Genomic DNA, 23742 nt, shown 5'->3' on the forward strand with positions numbered 1-23742 from the left:
GATCTTCCATTGTGCTCAACGAGCCTGGAAAAGCCGACAAAAATTCGACTCTATTCGACTCGTCATTCGCGTCCTCGATCGTGTCGATAATGGGGATGCCACGCTTTTGACACGTAGTATCGTTAGTTTGGTTAAATGCGCGCGTCTCTCTCCTATAATTATTCGTGTATAAAAAAGTGATGTAGAAATACGAAATTTCCGGCCGCGAATGGATGGACCAGCGGCCGTCCATTCCAATAATATAAGAATTGCCATTGAAATAAATTAAATTGTCTTTAAAATAAAATACCCTTTTCTCCATTACCGTCCGTACATATGTATGTGTACTTTACGCGTCTAATGCGAAAGGAGAGCTAAAGCACAGAGAGAGAGAGAGAGAGAGAGAGAGACGCGCACGAGTAACCGTATATATTTACATTTTTGCTCGGAATATATATTATTCGATGTATAATAATAAGTCGATTTAATAACGATTAATTGTGCGTTTTCAATTTGATTTCAACAGATGCGTGTTCGTCGCGCTCGACGCCAAAACCAAGGCCGCCGACGCCGACGGATCGGCCGAACATCACATTCCACATGTACACGTGTCCGCAGGATTACGCAGATTGGTATTGCTTGAACGGTGCCACGTGTTTCACCGTTAAAATTGTCGACTCCCTCCTGTACAACTGTTTGTAAGTAGCTTTGTTCAACGCGTATATGAGTCATCGACAGCATCGGTTAGGTGACGAGAAATTCACGGTAAAATTCTACCTGTAGGCTTTTCATTTCGTACCGAAAATTCCTGCACGGACAGCGGTATATAATAAAGACTGGAATTTTTGAAAAAATGTTTCGGTTTATACAAATATATATTTATATAAATATAATATATGCGGAAGCAGGTACGAAACAAGTATTTATGGCTTATCGGCCGGGCGTCTTACTGTGCAACCGTCGTGCCAACAATCGCGGCAATTCTAAGGCCCAGTTCCACAATCCAGTTAATCCGAGTTTAAGTAGCAAATGGACCAATCAGGACCCAGTTTAACGTATTAAACTCGGATTAACTCGAGTTGTGGAACCGGGCCTAAGCGAAAAAGCCACCAAGGGAGATGGCACCGTTCGCATCGTTTAGCCGTTAATCTTTGACTACGCGACCTCGGCACGTACGTCGAAATTCCTGTCGGCTCATGTTTGGCCAACTCTCTCCCGGAGAGAGAGCGCGCCTTTGATCGGTGCCTGTCGTATTCTTCTAGGGGGTTTATTCTTTTTCTCCCTCTACATTTTTTCTTTTTTCCTTTATTGGAATTTTTTCATCACATAAAATTGTGATTCGATTATTAATTTGACGACAAGTTTATTTCGAGTTGAGATGCATGCGGGCTGCTTAAATATTGCAAGAGATAGATAGATAGAGAGAGAGAGAGAGAGAGAAGAAAAGGCTGTCGAGTAATCGGATTAATATCGGGATAACATCGAGAAGCAGAAAGTACATTGTGCTCGTTCAACCTTACCTTACCCTTATCCCATTTCCCACGGTGTTTGCTTTGTCGACCGCGATTTGCCGCCTTGAATCGAGTCGTCTCTCCTTTTCACAACTTAAATTCTAATCGCCAAACAAATGCCAAAAAATTGTAAAATGTGTTTCGCTAAAGAAGCTTATAAATTATAAAACAATATTCACGCACCATTTATTTTTTAGACATAACGTGTAGAAACACTTATAAAAGTGCATAATTATTTATTAATCAAGTTTATATTGTTTAGAAATATTTAATCAAATTGTAGAAATGTAAAAAATAGATTTGCGCACACGCACACGTTATAGAAACTCGACGACTGTGATTTTATAGCTCCGCAGTTTCCTGTAACGTACAAGACCGAGAGGAAATCACGTTTTTGTTTTTTCTCGCGCGAATAGTAATATAAATTGATCGAGAATTCTCTCTTTCTCTCTCTATCAATGATGAAGAGATATACCGTGTTGAGTCGATCACGCGCGAACGATTGATAATTGTAAAAGTAAAAATGCAAACGAAAAAAGCGCAATTAATCGCAATGTCACCTTTGCGTGAAAGGGATATATGTGCATATGTATATATATATATATATTATATCTCGCACAAAGAAAAGGCAATTCGTTAAAGACTAATAAATACATAAATACGTACACATGCACGCACATAGTTGTGCAAATACATTCGTCTATTTAAATCGAACGAATTTGCTCGCGAAAACTTACATCAACTTATGGATATTCTGGATTGTCTGGTTCCGTCCAGCGAGAGTCAAGTTATCGGAAGAGTTTTATAGTAAACGATAAAATGGTGAAGAATGTGAAAAATCTCTTTTTATTATATTTTAACACATGATTATGCCCTCCGATAAACCAATCGGGAATAAATCAAACAATGATTAAAGCTTTAACATTTTTTTTCGTTTATATAATTAATTACTCGAGTACTTTTGATATACGTTTCTGAAGATAGAAATTGAAATTTAAACAGCGTGTACTTTTTCGATAATACTTGTCTCGGAAGAAAAGGAAAACAAAGTGAAAAACCACGCGCAAATACTCGCGCGATACATATATCGACAATTCGAGTCGATTGATTAAACTTGTAATATATTTTATTTTGCAGATGCGCGAATGGATATATCGGGCAGAGATGCGAATTTAAAGATTTGGATGGTTCCTATTTGCGTAAGTATACATTTCTCCTTTTCCCTCCGAATATTATTTGCAAAGTATAAAATATAAAAATGATTTCTCTTCGACAGCCTCACGGCAACGAGTACTGCTGGAAACAGCCAGCATCGCCGGTGGTGCCACAATAGCAGTATTCCTCGTCGTTATCATTTGTATAGCGGCTTACATTCATTGTAAGCGAAAGCAAAAGGAATTACGGTCGAGGTAATTGATCCATTATTGTCATCGTCATTTTCATTCTTTGCATAAATTTCGGGCATATCCGCCCGACATTTGCGCACTTTTCGAGAAAGTTTGCGTCACCTGGAATACCGACTCTCTATTATAATACTCGCTTGTACCGCAAATATTACATTCGGTCTATTCTTCTCTTCTTTTTTTCGCTATAGCAGTAACGTCGACACAGTGGACGGTCCTGGTCGAGATCCAGAGTTAAGGCCGTTTAGCAACCGCAGCCGCTCTCTAATGATTTTCATGGCCAAGAATCCCAACAGCTCGGTAATAAAAGAATGGATGAATCGAATTAATAGTCTCGGGATATAAATGAATCGGGAACCGAATAAATGCGAAATACATTCGATTAAACTAATAATACAAATATTTCTCTAGGCTACGATAGAGCAGACGAAAATGCCGAGCTGGAATTGCTCAGAAGCGGAATCAATGAGGATGGCGTCCATCGGCGAAAGCAAGCATCCGAGCCAATAGCGAACTATGCGACGCGCCATCCACGTACGACGCATTCCGCTGCGACGATTCATTATATCGGCAACATGCGAAACATACGAAATATCGTCGAATAAATGTCGATGATTGCTCGAGATATATCTCGAGATAGCAGCGGCCTTTAATAGCCTTTAATAGTGAACTCTTGTTGGCAATATCCGTTTAATTCGGAATATCTTAATTCGCGATGCTGAGAATACAAAGCGAGAATACAAGTACGTCGAGTACGATTTCTGAGCTGAACTACACATGTACCGAGACGACGCACGTCAACTCCCTTCGATTCTCGTGTCGAGACATTCCCATATTGCCACACTCGAATCCTCCGAGTTTGATTGAAGGGACGTTCGACGCTTGTCGTTTATCGAGTATTCCTTCCAACGAGTAAAAATTTAATTTTTCTGCGGAACAAATCTTTCATTGGAAAAAAAGAAAAAAAAACGAAAAACACTTCTAATACAAAAGATGTGTAATGTTCAAAAACAAAACATTTCCGTATGTATTATCTTTTTTTTTTTTTTTTTTGTAAAAGTGACAGGAACTATATCGAATATTGTTTCCATGCAAATGTTAGTATCGCATTTTATTGTCGCAACTGATTATCAATATAGAAAAAAAAGATACATGCATCAGTTGTAAAAGTAGTGCCTTTCTACCCTCGTTCGTAAGAAAGCAAGACGTGTAGTTTCGATACGTTTGATCGAAAAAAGATCAAATAGAACCACTCGTTTATCTGTCTTATCTATCCACGACGAGCGTCGTTCAACGACGAATCGCTCGCGTGTTATTATGAGCGCGGGACGCTAATACACGCTAGTAACAAACAAATTTTTCTCGTAAAACACAAAATTAGCCGAAAACCGCTAATAGACAAGAAACCTTTTGATACTTGGTACATGCTATCCGTATTCGATAACAAATTCTAGTAAAACACTTTGATCCATAATTTACCCCCGGATAATGATGTATCGCGAATAAGAACGCGGCGTTTGCGAGATAGATCTGGTACATTGCGATTTATGAGTTTGCATTGTACTTTTATATAATAAGTTCTTCCACAAAATAATCTTCTACGAACACGTGATTAATCGTACCATTAGTATCAAATGGTTAATAGTGAACATATGTGTCTTATATATAGAAATCTCTAGGATTTAAATTTAAATTATAAATCCAATGTCTTACCAGAAAGCAATAGTTTCCTAAGCGCATATGAAATACGTTTTGCCGCTCAAAATAAATATGCTATCTATTTACTAATTGGTTAGAAAAATTTATTGACGTCAGATCGCCATCCGACGTTGTATTGTTACGTACTGACAATACAATATTTTCTCAACACGCTTTGCTCTTAATAAAATATCATTTGATAAATCTTAGGCATATGGTACATACACGCAATGACATATTTGTAGTGAAAAATCGATCTTTATTTCTATATATCTGTAACTAAGCAGTAAAAAAAAGAGAATACGTCATTAGAGAACGAGAGAGAGAATAGAAGAAGAAATATGCTAGAAAAATCAATTCAATGACTTTATAAGCGCAGCTCATAATTTATTAATTTCATAATAGAGAAATAACTAATAATATTTATTTCATCTGTGTGTCTTGTACATGAAAGGAAAGTTGAGAATTTCTGTCCCATCTCTCTGTTCGTCTTGTTTTCAAAAATATACAGTGACATGAATACAGAATGGGAAATGTAGTATATGTATGATTCTGCAAGATATTAGCCCCAATCATTCTTTCTTAATTCTTATTCTATGTATAAAATGAGGAAGAGATATACCGGTTATTATTAAAATTGAGGAAAATACTATAGCGTCCAATCCTATTAATCATGCTTCATTCTCATTTCATCGCTTATATATATTTATTTATTTAGATAAAAAAAGACTTGAATTAATCTCCAATTACATAATTGCTAAGATTATTCACGATTTTTTTACACACATTTTTTTATTTTTTTTTTTTTATTTTATTTTTTTCAAATTCTTCCAATTTTCAGATTATTTGATTTTAAATTTAAGCAGCGTTAAAAATGCTATATTAAAATGCAATAGAATATGTTTTCTTGAAGATAGCTCGAGGCTGGGCCTCTTTGTCACTTCTCATTTCAGCTTCTTGTAAATAGAATGAATTATTCTCTCTAGGTTAAAATAATCCCGGATCTTCGATAATATCGATTATAATGAAAGCAACATTTTTGTCGTACTACACTGTATTACTTTCTATCATGATAGCATTATTGTATCACGCTGTGCTTAAAAAAAACGAAATTCATATTTTTATAATTAAAGTATATTCGAGAATAGAGACGGAAAAGATATTGAAGAAACGACGATTAATAATAATTAGACGACAGTTTAATAATAATTTGTATATTTGTAAATACTCTCGAGAGTATAAAAAGCAGCTTTTCTAAATACTTTGTTTCATATTTTCATATATTAATCACGCACTCACCTGTCACTTGTCATTTGAAATACATTTAATAATAATAATAATAACGACAAACGACTCTCTTGTTCAAACTGTTTGAAAATTCTGCTTATTGCAGAGAAAAAGAGAGAATGAGAGAACGTAAAAAAACGAAAGCGTGGCCTAAATATTTATAAAGCGAATACAAATAGTATCTCTTTTTAATGTATAAAATAGTTATCATTAACGGAGTGTATTCTAATTTAATTTCTCATATTTCATATTGTATACGTGGTTCCTAATTTATTATTATTATAATTATAATTATTTTTATTATTATTATTATTATTATTCTTTATTAATATAATTAATAATTATGACTATTAATTATTATTATTATTAGAAGTTATTTTTACTTCAATGTGTATCGATAAAACTAATTACTAAAGGCTTGTTTGAAGAAAAATGTGTAAAATTGCAGTATTGATACGAATGTGAGAATGCAGCGTATGATTGTATCACTGTGTCGCATTCAAATTTAAAACACGTTTATCAGATAAATCTAACGGATGATACGAAGGAACACAATAGTGTCTGTTCTTAATTTCAAGCGCGTACTTGAAATTAATTGTAAAGAATTTATCAGTAAAATATTTGCTTGTAACATATCAACATCATGCAATGAATACAGTTAATGTATGCAGCTAGATAAAACTACGAATGTCTTAAATATGCACATATTACATTTCCTTCCAGACTTATATAATTGGTTATATTGATTATGTTGTAACTTAAATAACACACACACACACACACATACACATATATATATATATATATATATATATATATATATATATGTATGTATGTATGTACAAATTAATTTAACCGTTAAAAACAGTATATATGCTGTGAGAAAATGGTCGCGCGATTTCCTCTTGAGAGGGAGATATACATGTTATTGTTACATTAAAAAGACACATTGTTGTTTGCAAAATAAACATCTCTTTTGTGCCTCCAACAAAAAGACAAGTATGTAAATTATTTATAGGAACAATGGAAATTTTTTTTCGCACAAAACATTCAATTGTCATAATAAGTTTTGATAAATTAAAAATCTCGATGATATTCCCAAAGAAAAATTTGTATTTGAAATTACATTTATATTCGAACAAATAATTTTTCACTGATAAAACAGTTAAAATCACAAAAGTACAAACTCCTAAAATATATCAAAGAATTTGTTGAAAAAGAATGTATAAAAATTCAGGACATAAAATAACTCAAAATAAAAAAAATAATCTATACTTTTTGCAATGATATATGGTATAGAGTATAATACATTTGAAATTTATATATTTAATGTCACAAAAATTTTTTTATGCGTAATATGTTGCGTGTCAATGCAAGTTACAAGTTTCGATATATTCTGTAAAAATTTGTCAATGATTGTATTTAACTGACTGAATCATGATAGTTTTTATTGTTGAAAAATTATTCGTTCTTTTTAACATTAACTTTTATTATAATTTGAAACACGTGTATATATATTTATGTATACGCGTGTGTATGTATGTGTGTGTGAGCGCGCGCGCGTTTGTGTATAATTTTTCTTTTTTTTTCTTTACATTTATCCGACGCTTTTGTTTCTTTCGTGTCATCCATTTTGGTTGATTTTCATTTTTCCGAATTTAATACTTTTTTTCTGACTCGGTCAAACGAAAAAAAGAGAGAGAACGAGAGAGAGAGAAAGAGCGTCTTTTTTATTATAATTTATATCGTGTAAATTATCGTTATCATACCGTAATCATACGAAGCATTATGATAAACCATTTTAGAAGAATATATGTAATACGATCAATTGATGTACCAATGATGTTTTGGCATTTTAGCACATAAGACGGCACCACGTATTGTATTTTGCGCGCTAAGAAGACTACATGAAATACATGTAAAATAACGACACCAAAGTGTCATCCAAAAAAAAGTGACACAAGTGCATTTTCTTTGATAGTTTTACAACAATTTCATAATAATTTGGATTTAAATAGCATTATTTAAACTATGCCACGTGTGTGTTAATTGCAGAGAAATAATTACTCTTAAATAATATATCGTTTTTATGGCAAGACAAAAGATTGGCATTCACCAATTAAAAATTTTTCATTCCTGTAAATTTAGATGTACACAACACACACAAAATCTCTGTTTTAATCTAATTTTTAAAAAAAGCTACGATTCGATCTATAAATCTCACACAATTCTCATGAATATATCACATGATAATATATATATAAAATTTCTTATATAAAAATCCTGCAAAACAATAATATATCGAGTAAAGTACGATTTCTACTTTTTTCCAAATATTATATTCTCAATTTGCAATAATAATATATAATAAATAATGTTCGCCGTATATTATAATATTCATATTAGGTATAAATATATATTACACTACGCGAAAACAATAATATTCGTCGTCAACAGTTTTATAGTTTTATTAACTCTTTTATTCTCTCTCTCTTTACATGATATTATCAATCTTGGAATTTTATTCAAAATTTCCGTGATAAAATCGATCCTGATATTTATTTTGTGTTATCGTTCCTCGCGCTTAAAACCTTTAGAAATAACAATCTTGTCTGTGCAATGCTCGAGACTCGCGAGTATTTTTCAAGCGCACTTTACGACAGCGAACAATGTGTGATGGGTATCCTCATTTGATATACCAAACTTCCAAAGCATATATGATAGCATGCTGCTTGCGATGTTAATGTACCAAAGACATCGATTAACTGGAAGAATTAGTTACTTAGAGAGATGAGAATGAGAGCGCGCGTGTGCAAAAAAAAACAAAGAGAAAGCAGAATTTAATGCAAGAAGGAAGTTAATCAAATGGAATTTTAACAAAATAAAGAAAGGAAGGAAATGTTATAAGCCGAGATTGGCAACATAGTATCATAAATATATTGTTATTATTTACAAAAAAAACCATGTATACACACATGTACTAACTTGGCGTGCTCTGTGGTTGGAAACTTACGATATATATGTTGAATATTATTATTATATTATCTATTACTATTATTATTATTACTATTATAATTATATTCTTATTATCTTACAGCATTATTATTATTATATTAAAAATAAAAACCTGTAATTTTGTTTTGAAACTTCCAACTAGCGTAAATATCGATATTTGCATAAATACGTTATCATATTTCTTTCTATTAACATCTAATTTATTATGTCCATGCAGCAATATCAATCTCTTTGTATATATTCAAATAATATATTTAAAAAATAGATATTTATAATCTCATATATGATCTATAATCTCTTATATGCAATTTAATATTTATTGTTAGATACTTATATGTATAACGCTATTCTAGAAATGAAGTTCAATGGAGTCAAAATTGATTGAAATCTCATGATTACTTACATACTTTCTTCGAATCAATATTTCGCTACAATTTTTGCCGAGCATATTACGAAATATTAAGAAATATAAAACAACGATATAAAAAATGATAAAAATCTTGAAAGCCAAATAGATCGAAGAAAAGCGATAGAATAACTAACAAAATATAGATTATTTTTGCCATTCTTTTGTCATATTTAAGGAATTGATTCTCTAAATTAATTTCTATTTAATTTCAATTAATTATTTAAATTTAAAGTAAAAATTTAAAATAAAGTTTTTCTGATTATTTGCTGCAGTCGTACTGCAATGTTACAATTATGACATCAGATCCATTAATCATGTAAATCATGTTCTTTATTTTTTTTCTTGCATTATAGACTGGAATAAATTAACGACACGGCATCCCGCTCATGTCCGACAATACAGATAGGTAAGATATATATCAGACTTTTCTTCATCATTTATCAATTAATCAGTTAATTATAATTTGCTATAAAGTTTGACCAACTATAAAAATGTTCACTTTCCCCGAAAATATACAAACATAGATTGGATCATACACACGCGTTTATTATAATGCAGGATAGAATCTATGAAAAAAGTTTTCGACATATGTACTTTGTTAATTTATATTATCGGCAAATGATAGTATATGAAAAAAATTATTTTAATGTGTAATCATGGAAAAAAAATGTATAATTTCTCATTTCCAAATGCATGTGTACACTACTTAATTTGTGTATTATATAATTTAATATAATTGTAAGAAAAAAATCAGGAATCTTAAAAAATTGACGGTCTACTTAAACTGTTAGGTTGGCATTTTAGCCATATTATTTATGAGTTTTTTTCTTAATCGATGTTATAACAATGAGGGAAAAAGAGATATAATACTATTTTAGTATATTTTCAGCAAAGAAATTTCGAGAAAAATAATGTTTAAAATAATAATTTGTAATATTGTAATTTTATAATATTTACATATTTTTACACACAAAAAATAATATCTCTTAATCGTATGAATCACAACGGAACGTCTCAATATTTCATAACAAAATATGAAGCGTAAACATATAATAAACTAAAAATGCTAGTAATTTTTATAACATTGTAGAGCATTTAGAAAAAACTTATTTACACTTTAAAATAAATATTTTAGTATATAAAGTAATAATAGAGCAAAATTTACCTAATAAAAACTAAATTTTATGTAAACATGTACGAATCGAGTTTATAATATACAGAATTAAACACAAAATATATAAAATTAAATCTTATCTATAAATTTCGCTAAAACAGAATGAGGAATGGATCGAAAATTTTTAAACAATATGCAATAAAAAATATATCACAATGCAATAATAAATATGTCGTAATACATCATATCTTGTTTCTCATTGTAATTTTGGTTAATTAGCTGTAAAACATTAAAATGATAATTGAAAGATGCAAACATCAGTCTATCACTTAATATAATTGGCATGGCGTGTTTTAATTTGATTAGATACGCTGCAAATAATTTTTCCAAAATTTTCGATTACGTGTATTTATAAACGCTTGTAACTGTGTGATGATAGTTGGTCTTAAAGGTTTACTCGGCGTCCACTTTATTATAGACGGCGCAACAATGTCGAATTTCTGTCTGGAAATACTTAGCAATGCAGATATTATGCCTTCTTGTTGATCGTGCGTACCTATTTGTAGAAATGAATAAGAAATTATATAATATATATTATATATATGTATTATTAAATAAGAAAACTAGCTTTTCATGGAAAATGGATATATCACCTTGGCCAGACTGTATAAGGTCACAAAGCTGTTCACTAATCTCCAGCACAATATTGCCTTCATCTTCTGATGGGAATGCACGTATAAGCTTTCCTACAAATAAATAGATAAATACACATGTACACGCAAGCACACATACACACACACACTCATGCATATATGTACATACAAAGCAAAATGTCCCATAATTTGCGAGAATTGAGAATGAATTTAGCATCATTTTTTAATTGATTTTTTTACATGATAAACCCATTTCTGAAGATGTTGCTACATATTATGGGACACCTTGTATATGTAATAATGTAAATAATATCAATGTGTATAAAATATGAAATATTTTTTTTTTCATGAAAAACATATTATAATAAACGAAAAATTAACATACCAAGTAGAGAAAATGCACTATATATACAAGGATGTTCATAGTTGATAATCATTGGCAATAGAGTAGATTGAAGGATATTTGTATATGTCCAAGATGATCCTTCTCTCTTTGCAACAAGTATAATGGCTGTATCTAAACCATTAGTCCGTTTAGCTACAACAAATATATACATATATACATATACATATAAATTATAAAAATATGGTGCAAAAATATGCTTACTTTTAAGAAGAGTTATGAGCTCTTTAACAATATCATCTCTTGCTTGCTTAGTATAAGCATATTTATAAAATGTCAATACTAATCCCTTTAACGCAAGTAATCTTTTTAATAATTTTTGTGATGGTGTACCGTGGATACGTTGTGATCCGATAAGAAAGGCTATGCATGTTGGTAATATTTCTGCAAAAATATAGTAATATATATTTGTCAATATAAATTCGTACTTCACATTACAGTAACTGTGCAATTGTGTGCATGATTAATGTTGAAACCATTACACAATATCCTAGAATTTGTTGTCGCTTTTTTTAATGATTCTATTGAACATTTTTTTCGCGTGTGTATATATATATATATATATATATATATATATATAATGACATATATATATTACACAATATATATATTATACATAATGACAATATATATATTATATATAATGACATATATAATACCTTTGTTAATTTCAGCATTGGGAAGTACTTCAGGCCAGGATGTAAACACTGTATATAAAACATTTATCGACATAAGATTCATGCAGTAGAGAGCATTGCAGCACATTATGCGTACTTTTCCCCTGTCTTTCTGGATACGCGACAAGACAAGATACATCCGCGTGAGTGAGTCAACTCGGGTCTATAGATAAAAACATTAATGGTTTTATTATTATTATTATCATTATTATTATTATTAATGTTGTTATTATAGACTGGCCTAGAAATCGTAATACAATAAAAAAAATAATAAATTCTCATGTGGAAATAAATGGAAAATACTGAAAATAAAATTTTCGCATTTTATTCATGAAAAGTCATCGCTTTGCTAATTATCGATTACTCCGATCTGTATAATGTAATTTGTGTTGTGTAATATCATTTAAATGTATATTATATTAAATAAATATAAATATAAACCTTCATTTCAGCATGAAGTTTGAATAGCTTATATTCAATAGCAACTTGTACAAAATGTGAGACCGTTGGTTTTGACACTTCTAAATCAACTAATAATGCTGTGATCTTCTGCTCAAATGTTGTCATCAATGGTGCTGGTGGAGTGAATGATTTATCTAGAGTTTGGTCAAGTTCGACATCCTCTAACAAAAATTCGACTATGCATCTAAAATAATTGGAAAAATGTTATTCTTCTTTTGTTTTATTCATATATTTAGCATAAAAAAATTCAAATTTAATATTTGGAAAATCAAATCTATTAATATTTGAATAAATATTAATATTTTTGAATATATTTAAACTTGTACTTGTTATGTATTTGACAAGTTTAATAAAATATTATACTAACTTGGCTATAATACGCGGCCCACATGTATTTGCCAATTTTTGTATTACATCATAATGTACAGAATTTTCCCAGGTACTGTTTGCAAGTCTTCTCAATTGTTTCTTCACAAACTTGTCTAAAACATAAGTAATATATGTATAATATCTATGTATTTAAATGAATATATATACATATATATATATATATATATATATATATATATATATAATTTCATTAAAAATGAATTAAGAAAGTAATTTAAAATGAAATTTGCTATTAAAAGTGCCACACATTTTGGATCTTTTTTACATTTTATTTGCTCTTTCGAAAATTCTCTTTTTAATGATTATTTTTACCCAATGAGCTTATAAATATATTTAATATTAAATATATTTAATATTTTATATATATATATATATATATATATATATATATATAATATTTAGTAAAATCTATACACATGTGAAATTTTAAAAATTTGAAGCAAACAATTATTTTAAACATTACTAAAAAATTTTTCAAAAAAACTGTTTTAAGCGTTTTAAAATAGATTGTTTTCTTAAAATATATTTTATGATTATCTTTTTTTTCTATTTATTAAATACCTGTAATTGTACAATTATATATCGTCTTCTTCTGTGATAGTTTATGATTGACGCATTTTGTGTTAATATATTTAGTTAATTGAGACATTGGTGTTTGAAATTGTTTGACATTATTATAAGAGATATGATCGATAAATTTTGTTTCTTTGTCTTGATTCGCGCATATTTCTTGCGCATTTTCTTGTTGAAATTCGACAGTATCTATCTCAGTTAGCTTATCATTAGCACACACATCTTCTTGCTCCCCTAATGTATTTCTTACTCTTTTGAGAGATACATCTACACCATTGTCATCTGTACAATTCTCAACAATGATTTCACTATCTCTTTGCAAATATTGTATTTCAGGAACTTCATTAGGTACATCATGATTATTATGATTTTCGTGTCCCGTTGCTTTCATCACAATCGACTGATTCGATATTGATTCATTTGTATTCATATTCTTCGATGCCTCATGATTGCCACAATCACTTTTGTCTTTAACTGTCTTCTGTATTATACTGTTATGTACTTCTGTATTATAAATGTATTTCAATTCGATACTCGGCGATATTCCTTTTTTAGTAATATCGGTCGCTTCTATTTGTAAATTTTCAGTAAATTTATATACGTCATATTTCGAATCTTTACAGTGAACACCAGATTCTGATTGGATAATAACTTGTGTTTGTAGTGGGATTTTTTCAAGCTTTAAATCTTTCGCTGTATTATCTGGAACATTATTATGTGATACATCAAACTCATGGCAATTATTTGACATTTCTATTGTTAATCTCTCCTTTGATATACTTTCTTTCCTTGTATCCTCAATCGAGACATCATTATGTTTATCAAATTCTGTAACTGTAGATGCACACTTAATATCCCTAATAGACAGATTGAGGTTGTTATTATTTTGAAGGCAATTTTCATTATTCGTCGAGACTAAGTTTTTCTCGTATATTTTTCTGGTACATCTTTTGTCATCAATACTGTTTGTCTCACTAAATTCATCAGCATTCTTTTCGTCACATTTCTTGCTTATTGTACAATTTTCTTTGTTCTTGGTTAATAAATTATCTTTCAAAATTTGTGTACTTAATCGTCGATTATTCTTTTGTTGCGACGCTTTTGAATTAGATTTACTTTGTATAGTGCAAGGTGTAAAATCTTGATCGGTACTTGGTTGAAAAACTGCTGTTTTTGGAGTATGCGCAATCCGCAACTTTTTCATTGGTTTATAATCTTCAGAGTATAATTCAATACTTTCTTCTGTATTTACATGTGAATTTGCTTGCGCTTTTCTCTTTAAGTTACGCATTTTTTTAAACAAACGATCGTTATATGTCGCTTTATTTTGATTTTTCCTTTTTATTTTATTTTCTTCTAAAATTACATCAGCAATTCTGTTATCAGCATCATCAATGCTAATATCACTGTTACATGATGAAACTTTCATCTCCATTTTTGTCTGACAATCCATATTGATAGATTTTACATTATCCTCATTAAAAGAATTATTGCTTATTTCTTCAATATTGTCATATAACTTATCTGGACTACTTAAATGTGACATTGTTAGAACATCTTCAATAGACGTCCTTTCTGCTGAATTCAATGCATTCTCTTTACAGAAAATAAATTTTTTTTTGTCACAATCATCAATGTCACTAAGGAACTTATTGGATTCATTTACATACGATATCTCATTACACTTATTTATACATAGTTTAGATTGTAAAATATCACATGTAGTCGCTTTCTTAGTATCTTCAGACTTATTATAAAGTTTTTCTTTATCTTGTAGATATCTTTCATCAATGTTCTCAATTTTCCACAAAGATGTACTTTTATTTTCATTATATTTGTTTAACCGATGTCTCTTTAGCTTTCCTTTTTTACCCTTCTCTGAATAAATATCTCGCGCAGTTTTAGAGCACGTTTTCGTCCTTTTATCGTAATATTCTGCAATACCTTTGCAGATTATGGCAAATAGATTCGAATTTAGCAAAGCACTATCATTATACTTCATAACACAATGACAAGAATTAGTATTTGGCTTTTCTTTTAATCTTTTAAATTTTTTCATTTGTCTTTCTAATAATCCAATTTGTTTCTTTATCTCTTCAATAGATGAAGAGTGCTTAGCTAATAAGTCATTGGAATATGAATCTTTTCTCACACAGTCCATACTTTGAAATGAGGATGATGATTCAGAAATTGAGCCAAGATTATTTCGAGATGGTTTTGTAGCAATCCGAGTATGCGTTGTAAAATCCGCATTTCTTAATTCATCATTTTCGCAATTTTGCATCGTTGCAGACATTGAATGAAAAGTCGATCGAGATTTCCAATTGTCAGCTGTTGAATCATTATATTGGCTACATAGATTCAGATATGACGATGTAGATAACGCTCTAGAAAGAACATCTTCATTTCTATTTGTGGAATCTGGATATGTATCTAAAAATTAAAACAGTATGAGAGCAAAATATATACGTAACGTAATACAAATATACAATATGAAGGAATAATGTGTGAGCACACACATACATACACCTTGTGTATGTATATAAATTAGTTAAATAATAATCTATAATCGTATCAAATAGTTATCATGCATTACTTACTGGGAATTAAACGTGGTGAAAGAAGAATTTCATTTGATGATAAAAAATCTTTTTCAATTAATTCTGGATACGAGCACATTGTTTTGCATATTTTTTCAGGAGTTAAAGCTAAGGGCAAACGAGATTCACATTTTGCACAAAATAGTGGATGTGGATCATCCTTGATATTATAAAATTCGTCAGTCATGATGCTCTTTTCTTGTACAGATTTCATACTTAATTCACTATCACATAATGATACATTTATACCAATATCCGAATTAGATTTTGCCTCCGTTAATTTAACAGTATCAGAATTGTTGGAAATGATTTTTTTGTCCTTTCTCTTATGCGTCACTTTTGGTTTTTGTTCCAATTCATGTTCTAAATCTCTAATTTTACCTTGTAAAAAAGAGAAATAGATGTTACATTGAAATTATAAATATAAATATGATTCTTTTGTTTTTTGTATCAATTGTATAATACATGAGTAATAAATATAAAAAATTTCAACTTGTTTTACCTTTGTAAAATGATTTCTGCAGATCGTACTCCATAATTTTAGCAGAACACTCATCTTCCAACTCTTTTATTTTAGATGTTAATTGTTGTATAATCTGCTTATCTGCTGCTATATTTATCTCATATTCATCTATCTTATTTGATAACTTTTCATTTTTGAATTTATCTTCTGTAATTTGCTGAACAATTGTAAGATGTAAATAATATATAAAACATGGATAATTATTTCTTAGGCAAAATTGGAATGTATTAAAGAACAAAGATAATGTAAGCAATATTTATCATTCAAACTCTGAAACTCGAAACTTCATAAATAAAAAGTTATATCAAAATATCTGAAAGATATTCTGGTCAAGTATTCTGTCTTAAATAAATTAATATTATTTTGTTTTCTCTTATATATGTATATATATATATATATATATATATATATATATATATAATTTCATGTATTACAAGTAACAAAATTTTATTTATATATTAGTAGAAATTATAAATTTGATTCTTTTCTTTGATTTTTAATATTCCATACTCCATATTTTATATTTGAATATCTTTAAATATTAGCTTGAAAGATAAAAGTTTCTTTGTTTCTTATAAAAAAACATGCAAAAACCTACTATTAACAAAAGATTTAAGAAAACATTAAGGCTAACTTAATTTAAGGAAAATTCTTATTTACAAGTTCTAATTTTCTTGTTTCATCTGTGGCAGATTTGTACTTGGATTTCATAGAATTTGCATCCTTCTTTATAACTTCCAGATCTAATTTCAAACGATCAGTTTCTCTTACTTTTTCGGTATATTGCTTAATTAAATCACTGAAATGAATAAAAAATTATAAAAATTTATCAAAGAATTGATTGTGCAATATATCAAATTCTAATAAAAAAATATAGATATAAAAAAAAACACTTACTGGGTTTTGCACATTTTTTGTTTCAACAATAAGCTTGATTCTTTTACTTTTTTTATCTTATAATCATCTTCCTGGAATTGTAAAGTTATTTATATATATTTCAATATAAATTATATATATTTCCGATATATTTCAATTACATTTGTAATTACAAACGTACAAATGTAAAAAAAAATTACACAAAGAGCTTACAAGATATATTAAATCTTATAACACAATATATATTGTATAGCATGTGTATATAAAGATGAAAGCGAGAAACACATAAAATAAATAAACTAAAGTGTACAGTTGTGATAACGTTTTTAAGCGTCTGTTGTCAATTTTCGCAGTACGCATATAAGAAGAGAGAAATAGTTGCGGAGAGAAGTAGATTACTGGCGTACCGGTAAACCGACACGTTTTTCGCAAAAGCTTCCAACCGTGTAAGTATTTCACGACAGCTACAAAATCTATGCATACAACTCGCAGTCTCGAATAATCTTTCTGTTCGAATCACTTTCATACAGGAAGAATTTAAAAATGTGAAGAAAATATCTTTGTTACGGACAATTGATCAAACATCAGAATTTAAGCTAACCTCTACTACTCGCATATTTACACGATAGAAAATAAAAGATGCGGCATACTCACGATCATGTCTACGATGTTGTGCAAATTTTTGTTATTATTATCCATTTTGTTTTAGATAACAACGCCAAATATTCTTGTTGGAAAATTGACTATTACCAGAGCTATTGCACATTGCTTCAACAAATATCTTTCCCGCTATCGACAAGTCTGCATAAGAGTGTAGTGAACTACACTTTTTGAAGCGCCTAGTAAGTTGCAGTCACATGGAACGTATAGGGGAGTATCTCGTTTGACCACGTTGCGATTGAGCACAACCAATTATATCGATCTGTGCCTAGGGTAACCAGCAACGATTGACCAATCAGAGACTTCTATTTTGAATTGGCCAATAGGCGACGTGGTCAATCGGGTGCCACCCGGATTCAGCGGACTCAACCGCAATCGAACGTGATTGGTTTCTACTTTCAGTTCCGACCAATCAGCGTCAAATTACATTGGAAAATCTAATAATGCTGCCCAACTGTTGAGACCGCAGGAAATAGTGTTTATTCTCTGCTCCTATTGGCAAATATTTTTGATTTCACGTTTGTTCGCGATGAAAAGTTTCCATTCTCTGTTTCTATCGCTTATTTGCGCCGTCATACGTTGTCGACAATTGACGTCCTATCTCGCATAAAGATGCAAATGCAGCGCTTTGATAAGACGAAGAGATAATTGATATATGTAGATCTGAATATTCGCACGTACGCTCGCACGCACACGCATACACAATGTTCAAAATTGCCAATTTCGTAGATTTTATATTCTCACCTACATGTAGTAGCGCACCATATTAGAAGAGTACTGTAAAGTACCGAGACAAGATTGCAGATTACGAAATTATGTAAAGGTACGTCGCGTAATCTATATGCGAATTAAAACCGAATCAATGAAATGATTAAACTAATGTATATTTATATTTTTTATACATGTATATCTTGTTACATAGAAGACATGGAATCAAACGAGAATAACAGATTGCCAAACGGTGACGTCCAGATACACAGAGATGTCGACTGGGCTAGATACGGCTTGCGCGATCCAGAAATGCAAAGAAACGCAAAGAGAAACAACGGGGATGAACGGAGCAACAATGCGCTCGATCCAGAAATGTATCAGGCTGGAGCGAATGAATTGTTTGCGCAAGAATATGTAAGAGAAATAGCTAATTAATCGCGTATAGCAACTACGTTTATTATTATTTATTATACTTCTTTTACTACTCTTGTCTTGGGAATTAAATCTGTCGTAGAGTTCAGATCCTTGGTGGAAATCAAATTTCTTTATCTCCCAACCTGTACTGTTTGGTACTTGGGATGGAGTCTTTACATCTTGTCTTATTAATATATTTGGAGTAATTGTATTTTTGAGGTCTGGTTGGATAGTTAAATGCAGTATCCATCATTTTTTGTACAGGTAATCATTATTTAAGAAATACAGATATATACGATGTATTTATTATATTATATATATTATATTTATTGTATCGGTTCCAGTGTGTATCGCATTAGTAACAGTATTGTCAGCTGTAGGAATATGCGAACGATGTAGAGTTGAAAGCGGCGGAGTCTATTTTTTACTATCGCATGTATTGGGCTCTAGGTTTGGCGGTTCTATTGGATTACTTTACTGTTTTGGACAGGTAAGGACAAATAAACATTTCCTATATATATATATATATTTTTTTTTTTTATTTTGCTATAGTCTCTGTTTGTGAATTTTATTTCAGGCAGTGGGTTGTGCTCTAAACGTATTAGGCTTTGGGGAATCAATGGCTGGCCTTGTAGCTTTAGATTCATCAACATGGGCACAACGTGGTTTTGCGTGTGCAGCGGTTATATTATTATCTGTGATTAATGTTGCTGGTGTTAAGTGGGTTGTAAAATTGCAGTTTATTCTTCTCCTGATCTTACTTCTTGCTGGAGTTGATTTTATGGTTGGAAGTTTCACTCATACTAACATTGGTAAAATAATGTATAGCTAGTACTAAAAGTATCATAAAGACATGCATTTCACAATGCAAACAAAATGTTTTATCGCATTCTTTACATTTATATACATAAATAGAAATTTAATTAAAGTTGGGTACAATACCATTTATGCTTGCAGATTCTGGTTTCGAGGGCTGGTTATCGGGGAATTTAAAAAATAACACTTTTCCGAATTATCAAGATGGATATAATTGGTTTACTGTGTTTGGTGTGTTCTTTCCAACAGTCACCGGTGTCTTAGCTGGAATTAATATGAGCGGAGATTTGAGGCATCCATCTAGCGATATTCCTAATGGTACTTTAGCAGCATTAGGAACTGGGTAAAAAAAATTGTCACTGATATAAGTTACATAGCTTTTTATGAAAACATTTTTCCATTTTAAAATAATTTTTTTTTTTGCAGAACTTGTCTGTATCTATGTTTTTCATTGACTCTTGCGGCAACTTGTGCCAGAAATACTTTACTCACAAACTTTACAATAGCATCCACGGTATCGGCAATATCGGTACTGCTACTCGCTGGTCTCTATGTATCGTCGTTTAGCAGCTGTTTGGGTGCTATGTATGGTACACCTCGCGTTCTTCAATCTATTGCCAGCCAAAATGTTATACCAGGAATGAGATGTTTGCAGAGAGGGGTGATTACTTCTTTTTTTCTTTTTTAATCAATTATTTAATTAAACTCTAAGCGAGAGCTTTCGAGTCTTAAATTTAGATAAAGATATGAAAAACCGAACCATATAATATAATATAATGTAATAAAAATATTAGTAATATAAATATAAATATAAATATATATATATATATATATATATATATATAAAATATATAATACAATTGATACATATAACATAGACTACATCAGGAAAAAATAAAATTCTATGCTAGAAAGAAAGTATAATATTTTTTGTTGTAAAATTATACAAGAGATTGATTGAGCAGCAGTAATATGCATTTTCAGAGGGGACCAAATAAAGTACCTATATATGCTATGCTGGTTGTTGCTGTGGTAACGTTGACTTTCATTATTACCGGGCAAATTAATACACTTGCACCGATCGTGACAATGCCTTTTTTATTGACATACGCATGCCTAGATTACGCTTATTTTGCTCTCGCGCAAACATTTGATCTTCGGCATACGCGTGAACAAAGATTTCGTACACAGTCTCCAACGTTCGACCGCAATTATGGTTCCGCAAGTAGAAATAATTCGATAACAGATACGGATAATGATTTAGACAGCCTATTTCCCGAAAGAATAAGACACAAGAATCTTGCGGTAAGAAATCATATATTTTTTTTAAATTCGAAGTTATAATTCAACTTGGTGATTTATATATGTCTTATCGAATAATAATTATTTTTATAGAGAAGCAACAGTGTTTCCGATAATAATATATATATGGATTCATCACCGAGCATCGAAGATAGCGTTAGCGTTATTAGTTCATCGGAACGAAAAGTTTACATACATAATAAATTAGAAAATTGGTACAGTCCTTTGTGCAATAGATGGTTTTCGTTATTGGGCGTAAGTATTTCAACATATTGAAACATTTATTGTGTTTGCTGAAAAATATAATTTTCTCATGCTAAAATAATAAATTTGTTTTAAAATATTTTAATTATATGAAAAAAAGTTCAAAAATTTTTATGTATAAATTTACATTGCAGTGTCTTGTAAAGCTGCTTATAATGTTTCTCGTACATTGGGGATACGCTATTGTTAATATCATCGTGGTATTTCTTGTCTGGAGTTATGTCGGTCACGCCAATCCTGCTGTTAAACCTGGAATTTCTGCAGAATTTCAATTTTTCAAATGGCTTCGAACTGCATTACTTAGACTCGTGGGGTAAACCTGATTATAGAATATTATACAGTATTATATTGAATCAAGAATTTTAGAATCAATCACATTTTGAGTTATAAAAATTCAAATTTTTTTTCTCTTAAAGCTAAACAATTATGTTTTGACTAAAAATATTTCTAAAAAATTATAAGAAAGGCAATAAAAAAAAAAGAGTAGATGCGTTTGTACAAAACTTTTTCATTGCCACGCTCGATAAATTTCCTTATCTTGTACTTTATTGTTGTAGGAGAAAAGTTTATGATTATGAACAAATTGTAGTAACACCAGTGCATCCAGGTGTTGAAACATGCTCGGCTCAACTAAACGAAGAGAACGAAGATTTTTCTGGAAGAAGAAGATATCATCAAACTGCTACTGTCACAGGTCAATATGTTAATGTCGATTAGATGTATAAAATTATCTATTCGAAATCATGAGTTATGCAAAATTCATACATTAGAATTCGTATATTATTTTAGTATTTGTTTAATACGTTTAGTATATTTGTAAAATATATAACATTATCATTGGTGCAAAAGCAAATTGCAAATACATATATGCCTAGTATGTAATATAATACTTCAAGACTTGATAAGGAGCAGCTTGCAGCAATCTTATTTTATAAGTAACCACAATTTTTTACCTCATTTTACAATATTATCAATCGCACAAATGGCTAATATAATAATTAAATTTATTTAATGTGCATATACATACACATTTAAAAAAATTCAATATAATTGTAGCTTTCAGAGTATTTTAACAATCAATGGGATATAGTGGATTAAATACAAAATTGATTGTATGAAATATGTACAAAGAATTGATGCTAGTTAATAATAGTATTAGACTTTTATAATGCATTTACTTGTCACGAATGCCGTATACGCAGTTAAAATAATCTACTAAATTTTTTTTTTAATCCTGCAATGTCATTCAGCTTGATAGACAACTAACAAAAAGAAAATCATTTTGGCTGATAAATTTCTGCCAAAAAAAGAATACTCTCATATTTGTGATATAAGAATATTCTTTTATAACATTGAGCTTTTTTACAATCGCTTAAATAATCAAGCAATAATGACAATACGGCAATTGCGTGAAAATATGAAAATACTCTATAAATACTTGATAATATATATATTTATACATTATTTAACACTTTTATATTCTCGAACAAAAGCACAAACGAACAAACAAATTTGTGTAACCACAATATATATACATGTATGTACGAAAGAGAGAGTTCTAGTGTGAATTGACAATTTTCCATATTTATTTTTTGTGGATTATTTTTATTAAATGTATCGAAAAAAAATAAATATTAAGTCAAATGGAATGACTTTATAATATATAACTGAAATTATATATAGGCATATATAAATAGAATTAAGCGAAAGAAATAATGTATATTAAAAAAAATAGATTGAGCTTGTGTAAAATATTTTTTCAAATATAATACGTTATTTTCAAGAAATTAAATATTTTGAAGATTAAAAATTAATAACATTTTTCTTTTATTTTACATTTATACATAATTTTGAAGGTTCTCTTTTCTAGATTAACAAATACCTTTAACTCTCTAGCTCTATCAGAGAATTTTATTAATAAAAAGTGTGATATATATATACACACACATGAAACTTAATATTTTATATATTAAAAAAAAAATTGTATATATATATAATTTTT

At 29.9% G+C, this 23742-nt stretch overlaps 3 protein-coding genes and 1 long non-coding RNA gene across 5 annotated transcripts in view; 3 read left to right on the forward strand and 1 right to left on the reverse strand.

Annotated features, from left to right (window-relative positions):
• LOC105252339 (nuclear polyadenylated RNA-binding protein 3) overlaps positions 1 to 4677 on the forward strand; it is an 18147-nt gene extending 13470 nt beyond the window's left edge. The window contains exons 3-7 of one of the 2 annotated variants that reach the window (XM_011259669.3): positions 506 to 677; positions 2628 to 2689; positions 2767 to 2899; positions 3085 to 3193; positions 3305 to 4677. In XM_011259669.3, the coding sequence (XP_011257971.2) occupies positions 506 to 677; positions 2628 to 2689; positions 2767 to 2899; positions 3085 to 3193; positions 3305 to 3403 (575 nt within the window). In that variant the 3' untranslated portion in view covers positions 3404 to 4677. The remainder of the gene's footprint in view (positions 1 to 505; positions 678 to 2627; positions 2690 to 2766; positions 2900 to 3084; positions 3194 to 3304) is intronic. The other variant, XM_020027882.2, reaches the window with a different exon arrangement.
• Positions 4678 to 10568: 5891 nt separating this feature from the next.
• LOC105252342 lies at positions 10569 to 18350 on the reverse strand. The gene is made up of 13 exons (XM_020027889.2): positions 18228 to 18350; positions 17595 to 17665; positions 17358 to 17496; positions 16677 to 16854; positions 16175 to 16555; positions 13563 to 16007; positions 12979 to 13093; positions 12591 to 12795; positions 12132 to 12312; positions 11677 to 11856; positions 11455 to 11607; positions 11070 to 11162; positions 10569 to 10972 (listed from the first exon to the last, which is right to left on the reverse strand). The coding sequence occupies exons 1-13, from the start codon at positions 18270 to 18272 to the stop codon at positions 10779 to 10781; spliced, it is 4380 nt and encodes a 1459-aa protein (XP_019883448.2). The 5' UTR covers positions 18273 to 18350; the 3' UTR covers positions 10569 to 10778.
• Positions 17916 to 18703, forward strand: LOC105252343. Its single transcript, XR_889286.3, has 3 exons — positions 17916 to 18019; positions 18283 to 18415; positions 18636 to 18703. It is a non-coding gene; the product is annotated as an uncharacterized LOC105252343 (long non-coding RNA).
• A 35-nt stretch (positions 18704 to 18738) lies between these two features.
• LOC105252344 (solute carrier family 12 member 8) lies at positions 18739 to 23349 on the forward strand. Its single transcript, XM_011259673.3, is given in 12 exon segments — positions 18739 to 19056; positions 19156 to 19358; positions 19459 to 19589; positions 19591 to 19622; positions 19703 to 19848; positions 19936 to 20170; positions 20316 to 20517; positions 20601 to 20835; positions 21159 to 21479; positions 21570 to 21731; positions 21875 to 22053; positions 22298 to 23349. Coding segments are annotated over 11 exon segments (2001 nt in total). The 5' UTR covers positions 18739 to 19056; positions 19156 to 19160; the 3' UTR covers positions 22458 to 23349.
• Positions 23350 to 23742: the final 393 nt, after the last annotated feature.

Source organism: Camponotus floridanus, unplaced genomic scaffold (assembly GCF_003227725.1).
Source record: "Camponotus floridanus strain SB8 unplaced genomic scaffold, Cflo_v7.5 scaffold31, whole genome shotgun sequence".
NCBI lineage: Eukaryota > Metazoa > Arthropoda > Insecta > Hymenoptera > Formicidae > Camponotus > Camponotus floridanus.